General features: G+C 32.9%; 1 protein-coding gene across 1 annotated transcript; it reads left to right on the forward strand.

The window, feature by feature from the left end:
- The first annotated feature begins 6,888 nt into the window (after positions 1–6,888).
- Positions 6,889–7,230, forward strand: LOC131631937 (cysteine proteinase inhibitor 5-like). The gene has a single exon (XM_058902697.1). It carries the CDS (start codon positions 6,889–6,891, stop codon positions 7,228–7,230), a length of 342 nt encoding a protein of 113 aa, XP_058758680.1.
- The last annotated feature ends 4,429 nt before the right edge of the window (positions 7,231–11,659 follow it).

Below are 11,659 nucleotides of genomic sequence, written 5' to 3' on the forward strand. Positions count from 1 at the left end.
TATTTTCAATTATACACTTATAAATTTTCATTCATTTCCTTTTATTTGCAATTATGTATTGATATTTAAAACAACTCATTAAAGAAAAATCATATTCACTAAATATATCTGGCTTTAACACTCATAAAGTTTTTCTTTCTTTCAATTTATTACCAATTATTGTCTAAACTTTATTACAATTACTTGATTTTTGAAATTACTTCCATAATTAAAAAATAACTTTTATATAAATAATTTAAAATAGAGAATAATTAAAAATATAAATATAATTTTAATATATATATTTATCATTTCTAAAATATAAGCTAAAAAATCTCCCTCTTCTATATTTCATATTTAAATTTAAATAATAAGTAAAAAAATTAATTTATATTATGAGTTAAATGTTAAACTCAATATAGTTCAGGTAGTCATATTTTGTAAAAAAAAAACTTACTTATTTTAATATATAAATGAAACCATAATAAATCTTCTAATAACCTACAAAATAATATTATAAATACTTTTTGTATTATTGTTTCACATTAAAAATTTAATAATATAATTGCAAAATACTTTAAATATCCTACAAGACAATTTTATATATAAATAAAAGTTAAATATCAACTATTATAAAAAAATGTAATTATAAAAAATGTAGTTTTGTTTCTAATATATCCGTGCTCCCCGTGCGGAGCACGGGTCGACAATCTAGTTTTATTAGATTCGAACAGGTAGTGAAACTCATTTTAAATTTTTTGAATACAGTATGATTCGAGTCTGGTAGACAAATATGTAGGTTAGAAAGAGTATTCCATTAAAAAATGTGAATTGGATTTTCTATAAAGATTTAAATCAATAGAATTTTACACTAGCAATAAGGCTATATAAAAAGTAAACTAAGATTAACCAGCTGTATTTTTAATAAATAACTTATATTAAATTTCTTGTATTTTATTACGGTGTTTTACTATTGAAATTCGCATGTGGAATTGCCATCAATCAATTTAACTTAAAATAGATTGTGCAATAGAAGAAAAAAAAAGTATCTTAATTGATTTGGAAACTTAATAGTTAAGAAACAGAAAAGATAATTTCATCCATGTTTTGTCCTTTTCTCAATATTATTTCCCTTTTAATATATGGCCTAGGCATGGGAACAGGAGAACGGAGGTGGGTTTAAGCACACTAAGACCTACTCCCGTCTTTTAGACCCAGACTCGCCTCCGTTTTTAAACTCAGTCGGAGATAATAATTGTTTCTCCGTCAGCCTCAATTTTGGGCTTCGTACAGAACACAAAGACTCCTTAGTTTGAGTCAATCCCCAGTGGAGTTATCTCTCAGAGTCAATAATTTAAAATAAATCAATCAAAAAGCCTCAAGCTTGGGCCTCATACAAGCCAGCTAAAAAAATCAAATCTTTTAAACAATAGATAGACATAGCTTATCTCTATAGGGGGATATTTCTCCTATCTCACCACAAACAATCATTTCAAACAAATAATCATTTCAAACAAACAATCATCTCAAACATTCTCCCATTTAGGACTCATGAAAGGCATGCTCTGGAAGCACACCCAGACTTGTACAACTTTCCCTAATTTGGATGAGAATCTTTCTTTCATTCAAGAGACACGTGACTGTCATACTTGATCAACCAAGTAGGCTCCCTCTCTTAATGAAATGAATTCATCTTTTTCCGTCACTTTAAAATGTTTGTGGTGGAATAGTAGAAATACCTCTCTATAAAGATGATTTCATGTCTCTTTACTGTAAACAGAGATTTAATTCCAAGCTTCAACCTTGAGCTTCAAGCAAGGCACAAAAATCATTAATCTCCCTAATTAGTTCTCCGAACTACAAAAAGCTCTGACTTCCATTAGGGATATGTAGGCATGAGGTTCACAAGGAATCTCAGCGAGCTAATAAAAAACCAAAAATAGTCAGTCCGTCTGTTTTTTTTTCACATCAATTCAATTCCTTCTCCTAACACAAAGGAGAAACTTTCCCAATCATTCAGCAACAAACACAAACACATAGACACAGAGAAGGTTCCTGTAGAGTACTACAGATATGTAGGGTGCTTAAACTCTTCCCTATGTATAACTGACCTCCCGGACTCCAGAATTTCTAGTCTAGGTGAATCCCCACACTTAGCAAACTCCTAGGGTTTATTTGAGATCTTTTTCCCCTTTCCTACTCGTAGGATAATTAAAAAGATCGTGTGATATCGTAGGAAGAACTGAAACAAAATTCATCCCACCCTGGGCGCATTCTCCTTCCAAATTTCGCGTGAAGGGTCTAGCGTGCCGTCCTCCCAAGTGAAACGGGGAGGTAAAAAAAATGACACCACACCTGGTTTTCACGCGTGGCCATTAACTCTCAAACCCAAAGCAATTCTGTGTGATTTAGGCCTGGATATTGATTGAGGAACAATCAAGAATGCTTCCTAAACGTGTTTGAGCCTTCCAATGTCTTTGAATCTCCTCCAATCTCTCAAACAAAATTCAAGATTTTCTTGAAATTCTTTGAGCTTTTGAACCAGTCCCCTTTCCTGCCAATCCTTGCTCGTGATCCGGTTTTATTGTGGCTTTATAGTGAAACAAATTAGGGCAAGAGAATTGATCCAAATATCTCTGATTTGTCAATTGAATCTTTGATTTGGAGCTTGATTGGAAGTTACTAAATTTTGAAGCAAATCTTGCCCAAAATTCTCTCCAATCCTTTGGCCATGAAATTTAATCAATTATGTTGCCTATTTGATGATTGGATATGATTGGAATGAAGAGCCAAATTAAATCTTTGATTTTTGCTTGATTTATTTTGAATTTAATCACTTTTAAATGAATAAAAATTCATAATAAATCAAATAAAATCTATTAATTCGTGGAAATTGAATTTGATATTTTGGATAGCTTGTGGATGAAGATTGGGCCAAGAAAGATTGGGTCCCTTTGAAAAAAAAAATCCATTTTGAGGCATTTTATTTCACATTTTTCATTCAAAATTGTCAAACTTTGACAAGGCATATCTCCTTCAATTTTTAAGATATGGAAGAGTTCTAGGACTTTTTGGAAACCACAAGATGTATTCTACAAGCCACTTTCGAAGATTTTCTTTATTTGGAGATTTTATCTTAATGATATGGGCATTGACAAAAAACTGCTTTTGGTTGACTTTCAAAATGGACCTATAATCTTTTGGACCATAACTCTTAAATGAGGAATTTTTAGACTTGGCATATGAGATACAAAGTTGTAGGGAATTCAATTTCCTTCAAATTGAGCTTTTGATGGGAAATTTCGGATGTTCCATGTGAATGTTATGGCTGGTCAAAGTTCAGTTGACTTTCTCCTATGAAACCCTAATTTAGAAACTTTTAGGTTTTGTTGATTTCTGAACTTTCCTTGATGAATCATGATCAATCCTTGATCAAATGATGAATGATACTTCAAAAAAAGGATTTTGACCAAAAATCGGGAATTTTGATTGTACTTTGACCACAGTTGACTTTTAGGTCAAACTAGTCGACTGTTGACTTTCTGAGCAATTGACTGGGCAATCCTTGGAATTGAAGCTTGTACTTTGCCATAGAGATAATTTGAAACATCATAAGCCATATGAAATCCATTGGAGACTTTGATTCATTGATTTTCTTTAGAGAATTCTAAACCCTAGTTACTTGAGCCATTGTTTAGAAGGATGTGTCTTTGAGTCTTGAGCTTTGGTATAAGCTTGAAAGGAGGAATGAGATGCGCAAATTTTAGGTTATGACACCTTTATCAAATGATGAATTTTACTTCATATTCTTGATGTTTACCAAAAATCCCGGCCTTTGATTGTACTTTGACCATAGTTGACTTTTAGGTCAAAATAATCGTTTACTAATCAATTGAGCAGTTGAAAGGGCGTTATTATGGATCAAAGCTTAAAACTTGGCATGAGGATACTATGAGGCATATGAGAGGCCATGAAGTCCACTTGAGGTATGGGTTGATTGCTCAAGAGAGAGAAATTCAAGCTTATTTCTAAGTGCTTGAGACAAAATATTTTGAAATATGATGGGAAAATTTTCGGGTATAACATCCTTACATAAGCTTCGACTTAAAATGCTTCAATGGGGCCGTTACCAAGCCCTGGGGTTTCGTGGAACTCATATTCACCTACGGGGCAGCCGAAACGACTAGATCCATCAAGGTCCAGTTTCTGGTGATTGACTTCCTGTCCTTGTATCAGTGTATCCTCGGTAGGCACGCACTAGTCGAACTCGGCGCGGTACCCTCGATAGTGCACCTGAAGATGAAGTATCACACATCAAAGGGCCTCGTGGCCACCCTCCACGAGACGTCGAGGCGGCAAGAAGATATTTCAAAGCATCGGCTAAAGGACTGAACTGTATCAATGCTCCAAGCAAGAAGCCTTCCCTCCTCGACAGTTCAGAAGGACCTAAGCCTCTACCACGCGTCGATTTCGTGGACCTCGATAGCAGATTCTTCACGGACAACTTCAAGGAGCCATAACAATAATTAACATCTATAAAAATAATATGAAGGCATAGAATTTCTGAATATCAACAGCTAGAAAATAAATAAGGCATTAAGCAGCATCTACAAAAATATCGAATTTTATATTCTCTCTTTCAGGACCAAATTTTGAGAAGTCGATGGGACGATTATTAGAAAATTGATCTGTGAGCATACATAGTCAAACGTCCAAAAACATCTCGTCCAAAAACATCCCGTCCAAAAACATCTCGTCTAAAAACAAAGTGTAAAACATAAGCTTAGATAAGAGATATGGCAATACCAATGAAATAATAGGATGATGTAAAACTCAGTAGTGAGTTTTGCTAATATCGTATCAACAAATCATAAATTATATTTCAACAGAAGAATAAAACAACAAATCAATTAACTATCCAAACAAATATAAAACAAATATTTAGTTTAAGACAAAGATTCAAAAAAATCATTACATGGTTATATAATTTTATCAACTCACTAACATGTATACTTTCATATATCCAAACCCAAAAGAGAAAAGAGTACATAAAGAACTCATTTGAAACAAATAGGTTACAACTTGTCTCACTTCAAATGCAACAGCTTCTACCAACAGCGCAAGGGCTATCCCTACCTCCAAATGGTCCACGAATTCCACGATATCCTACTTTTATTCCATAAGACTGCAATCATGTGAAAATTACCAATGACTTGTTTCTTGAATCAGAAGGACTACACTTTTTCTTCATAATAATTAATGATATTAATAATAAATTGGTGAAAGTGTCGAGATAAAGAATGACACATCTAAATTGATGAAATAAGAATCTAACCTCATTTGATACATCAAAAATTCCATAATATTCGACCTAAGAACTTAGTTATGTCCAAAATATGACTTTTCTTGTGGGAGATGGGAAATAAATGAAGAAAACAAAACTATAATATGTGACTTCTGACCTCTTCTACATTTTGAGCATAGAAACTGCTAGGGTTTGAAGGGAAAGTAAGACTGAGAGCAAAGAGTGAGAGGTTCACAATGGAAAGAGAAAACGGCTCAGTGGATTGATTCTGCTAGGGTTTGGGAAGGGGGAAAAGTTATTTTTTCAATCTCACCAATGAGCATCTTACAGTTGGCATGAATAGGGACATCCATAGTACAAAAATTTTAGTTTATTTATCTAGTTACTGAAACATCCTTTTTATTAGGAGAAAGGGAGAAAATGAGGTATGTATAGTATGTTGAGCAAAGGGCTTTATGGGTATTTTGTAAGGAGAATATGGTTTAATTAGAAGGTTACGAAATTGTTCTTTTTGTAGTGTAAAAATAATTTGATGAAACGGCAAATTAGGTAGATTGGTCATATTGTTTGGTAATAGGTAGATAGTAGAAGTAGAAGTTATTTGATTGGATAAAAATAAATATATTTATTACCATAAATGAGAGGAGGGTATAGTAATAACCATTAGATTCAAATAAGATCAACGATTAAAAAAGAGTGTTGATAGTAATAACCAATTATTTAACAAATTTGAAAAATTGAATTTTTCCTTATAATAGAGATTAGTTGTGGTTTTTATTAAATGTCCTGTTTTAAGTGTTATTTGTTTATTTGGTAAAAAGAAAAATTTATTTAAAAAAAGAAAAATATAGAATTATTATTTTGATTAATTTCGATTTATTTCAACCATTTAGAATAATATATCATCAGACATCACATATATAGATAAGTGTTAACTATAATCAATTATTCATCAAATTTTAAAAATAGAATTTTTCCTCACAATAGAAATTAGTTGTGGTGTTTTATTAAATATCCTATTTAAAATTTTGAATTTTACATATTATAAAGAAATATAATTTGTTTATATGGTACAAAAAACAAAATTAGAAAAGAAAAAATAGATTTATTATTTTCATTAATTTGGATTTATTTCAACCATTTAGAATAAAATATCATCACATTTAAATAATATTTTGAGAAAAGAGGTGATTAACTGTCAGTGGCACAGTGAAAATTAATTATTTTTTTAATGACATAATAGACTATTGGTTTTCTATTACATGATGTATATCTTTTAAACCCTAATATTCTTCAAGAGACTAGTGTTAACTTAATCCAATGAATTATCAGATATGAAAATTAAAATTTTCCTTATAATAGTGATTAGTTGTTGTATTTTATTTAATGTCCTATTTTAAATGTTGAATACTTAGAATGTCGTATATTGTAAAGTCCAATAGATCAGTTGTTGTATCTAGTCTATAAACAAGTCTAATACATTGGTTATTCAATAAACTTAAAAAATAATTTGTCTCTTATAAAAAGAGATGGGAGGTAGTATTAGCTAACACCCTCACCAATTCTTGGAGCTTGAAAAAAACTACAATTACAATATAAGAATCATGAGATTTCAATCCCCTGTTCTTTCCATCCTTGTTTTGTTGGCCTTTGCGGCCATGAATGAAGTTATATCAGAAGAATGGAGGCCTATCAAGGAAATCAATGATCCATACGTGATTGGGGTCGCCGATTTCGCTGTTAATCAATTCAACAAAATAACAGGGGCTAATTTGAAGTTTGAGAAAATCATCAAGGGTGAATCACAAATTGTCAAGGGAAAAAACTATCGTTTCATTCTTTCTGCTACTGACGGAGTTGTTTCTAACAATTATCAAGCCACTGTGTATGACATGCCATGGGGATACATTAGGAACCTCACCTCATTTGAAATTGTTCATGAGTAAATTATTGAATATTTATTAATAAATGTTCTTATAGCATCATTCTCATTTATGCCTTATTACAATAATAATAAAAAGCTTATTTATAGTTACTGTTATGATTTTTTGTAAAATAATTTAATTTTGATTTTATCTTTGTGTATTGTTTGAGTCTGCCATTTGAGAAAGGGAAGTATTAAAGTTCTTAAAATTAAAAAATATATTTGACTGTATAATCAGTTTTCCTAATCATATTTGACTATAAATTGGTGTTTCGACAAAGCTTCATCTTGCAAACTGTTATGCGCTCATACGATCCAATAAAATTGATCCAATACAAGATAGCCCCCTACCAAAAACATCATAAGAATGCCATTTTTATTTAAAAAAGTATAGATAACTTGAAACATATGAGGCAAACAGAACAGGCGGGACCCCACTTCACCAAACTATTGCTCATAAAAATCATCTGATGATCTGAAAAAATCATCAAAAGTAGGTGTGTGCACGGATCAATCACCAAATCAAATCGAACCATGTGTATGATTTGGTTTATATGTTAAAATTGTTTCAATAAAATTGGTTTACATGTGGATCAGTTCAATACTAAACTGATTTATCACAAAAATAAATTTTAACAAAAAAACACTTTTTAATCGGTTTCTCTCTAAGCCAGATTTTTTTTTCTTTAAAAATAAGCAATTTTAACGAACACTTGTCAAGAATATCATGGAGCATATAAACTGAATCTTTGAGTTGTTGAAGCCATAACTTGATAGAGTGGTTAGTGAGTTGTTTTTGTTCAACATCTTCAAGAAGTGCATTTATGAGTTCTAAAGTGGTTGGGAGCTTTTGATCCTTTGATTTGATTCCAGAAATGATGGAAAATTCATTTTGAACAAGAGATAACAAATTCTCGAAAACAACAGTAAGCAAAGCCTCGACCATTGTTCAGAAAATGAAAGAGTTGAATGGCCAGTCTTAGGAAGATATAACGTATGTAGTGAGCCTTGTTAGCAATTATATGACCACTCTTGAGAAGGCACACTGGCAAGCATTGAAGTGGATTTTAAGTACATAAATGGTCTCTGAATATAATCCTAATTTATGGTGGAGCCTGTGGTGATGACAGTAAACCAAAAATCGATGAATATGTTAACTCTAATTATGCAGGTTGTATGGATTCTAGAAAATCTATTTCTAGATATGTGTTCACTATGTATGGAACAATAATTAGTTGGAAAGCAACATTTTAGAAGGTTGATGCATTATCAGCCATTGAAGTAAAATATATTTCCCTCACTAAAGTTGTGAAAGAAGCATAATGGGCTGAGGGTTTTACTAATGAGCTGAAACTTCATGAGCAAACCAAGCACATAGATGTGAGGCTAAATTTTGTCAAAGAAGTAATCAAGCATGGAGAAGTCCAAGTGTTGAAGGTTTTGACAGATCACAGTGTTGCTGATATGATCACCAAGACACTGCCAAGTAGCAAGTTTTTCATTGTATGCAGTTGATAGAGGTGCGTGAAGAAAGCTAATTTGTTTCTCTTATGTTGTAGAATTTGTTCTAAGGTGAATATTTGTGATATTTTGGATCAAACTCTAGTATCTCGACAGGGATAACTTCTTGGTCGAAAAAGTTTAAATATGTTGTCGAAGCCTGTTTGCATGCTGATGTTGAAGTCCTGCATGATGCGGTCGCATTGTGTTCTAGCATGCAATAGTCGATAATACTAGGTTTTATTAGCATGTCGAATTAAGTCTGTTTTTTTAGCTCAATTGTTTAAGTTAGCTTCTAGCCCGAGTTAGCTTAGTAGTCTATATATACTCTAGTTCTCTCAAGTTGTTGAGGTAGGTTTGAAATTCTGGTACAACAGACTCAGATGTCCTATAAGGATGTCGAGACATCTGATCTGACATTAATAACATAGGCAATAAAATAACAGTACTGAAAAGATAAAAACACACAGAAATTATTGACCTAGTTCGGTGACAAACACACCTACTCTAGGGGCATACCAAGCCAGGAATGAAGTCCACTATTAGCAGTATTAATTCAGAGCTAAACTAGTCCCAAGTTGACAACCCCTCACTTAATCCCTATCTAATGACCCTTCTACCTAGGTCTTCCCTGGATATGGAATAACCCCATCCAACTTCTAATCTTCGCAATGATGTTGAACAGATTTCCAGTCCCAGGATCTGTAACAACGGCCTAATTTCCACAATCCTATATTTACATAATAGAAGACACACTTCCATGATGAGAAGACACACTGCTATGTCGGGCAGGAAGCTGCACTTCCCACCATACTCAGCCTTGACTATAGTCTAAGAACACATACTTGGAGTTGCTTAAAAGCTTCCTCCAAGAAGAGTACTCAACTCATTACTTAAAGGATTTTAAGTGAGAACACGATGACCATCCCACAAACTGGGTGGTTCATCGACCGACATAACCCTTTTAATTTACATGATGGTTGGCTTGGCTTTTTTAAGTTACAATGCTTCTATTTATAACCTATTATCCAACTGGTTTTGGGCTTCTAATCACAACAAATATGTTGTTTCAAATCTCCAAAATATTCTCCTACAAAATAGATCTTCACTCAAATCTTCCTAATTAATATCCAAAATTAGGAAGTCTTCATTCAAACTTTTTCTGACTTTATTCTTCCAGATATTTCTTGCGCCACCTATGATTGCATAATATTGGTTAGTAATATTCTACATTACTGTTAATTGCTGAGTCAGATTCAATCAACAGTTTTGTAGTTTCAGGCGCAATCACGAATGACTCTGCATAAGACATCTTCTTCGACATGTTGCTCGAGATGTTGGAACATTTCAACTCAACATGTTCCTTTGTCAAATAAAACTTGCACCTAGATTCTCTTACAAGTTACAAATCCTATATAACTAATTGCTACTATATTAGTTTTACCAAACATAATGCCAATTCAAATTATAGAGAAACAACAAGGTAGATTGTTGTTATTCACCTGTATTCTGTGAACCCTAATATAGAAAGATAAATAGTTATAATCAATCATAATTATCTTTTTCTTTTTTCCTATTCTTTCCCTTTTGTGAAAACCTAATAGGATTTATTTTGTTTGTTCAAGAAACTTATTCTTTCTCATAGTCTTGGTTTGTTCTTGACGGTATTCCGACACAACTATATATATAGAAAAACCCAAAATAAATTATTTAATAATATAAAAATTTAAGACTTCTTGAGGATTAGGTCTCTGTATCGGGGAACTTGTAGTGTTAGAGACGTAAACCCCGTTGGGGAATTAGGTCTCTCCCGGGAAGAGATTATTTGAAGATAACTTCTTGAGGATTACTCTGTGGGGATATTTCTGAAGAAACGACTCTGTGGGGAAGATTCCAGCAGGTTTCAATTTTCTGTTTCCCCTATGTCTTCAAGTATTTCATCATTTGCTGTCGCAAAATATTTTCTTAACCATACGTGGCCCTTTGCGCGTGGGAGTCTATCTTCCCCTGGGATCAGTAGCCTTGCATACCCAATGCTTGAAGTTACTGGATTTAGAACTTTGGATGAGAGAGTGATACTAACACCATCTGATACTAGTAAGTAAGTAGATTTTGATGAGATTTGTGATTAATGCAACATGTCCCAAATGATAGACTTGCCCCTCTGGTTGTTCAGCTTCTTTAAGATATTCTCCGAATCTTGACTTGATTGCCCCAGATGAATGGGATAATAACATGTCATGCCCCTTGTATATATTAGCCTTTAGCCAACTGAGTCAGGCGCATGAGATATTTTTGCTTTTCGACGTACTTTTGAAGCAACTTTGTCTGTCGGGAGGACTTTAATTCATTAGTCATACCCCATGCAGATTCTTCCTGATGTCAAACATTTGAACTTATGTATACCAAAATGCTTTTAAAATGAAACTCATAAAATGCGATGCATATGTCTGTCTTGAAGTTAAAACATTTTTGGTAAAACAAGATTTGTAAGAACGTGATATCAACTCAGGATTTATGGTAGAACTTAAAGGAGTCAAGATACCTTTTGGTAACAGTATACTTTTGAACCAGCCATGTTTCAGCTAGGACTTTTGAGGGTTGTAACGATGGGTGGATTAAGGTTTAAGAAACAAAGGATAAAGGCTCGAAGTTTATTCGTACCCAACCCAATCTCCATGATGTTCTTCAGTCCTATGCTCAGTTAACTATGTGTTTAAGCTCCAAAAGAGTTTGGAATTGTAACACTGACACTTGTGATGGTTCAGAAACCGGAAGTTTATTTGAAAATGTAGTTATCTTTTTTTTTGTAATATTTTTCTTTTGTTCAGGGTTTGTTGTGACCTCATTTTGATTTTGCTATCCCTAACTTTTGCCTGAACTGTTTATTTTGAGATTACAGTCAGCGGGTTGTCTCAATTTTCACTAAGTCTCCTTAATAGGTTTTGACT

Source organism: Vicia villosa, unplaced genomic scaffold (genome assembly GCF_029867415.1).
Source record: "Vicia villosa cultivar HV-30 ecotype Madison, WI unplaced genomic scaffold, Vvil1.0 ctg.000883F_1_1, whole genome shotgun sequence".
Classification (NCBI taxonomy): domain Eukaryota; kingdom Viridiplantae; phylum Streptophyta; class Magnoliopsida; order Fabales; family Fabaceae; genus Vicia; species Vicia villosa.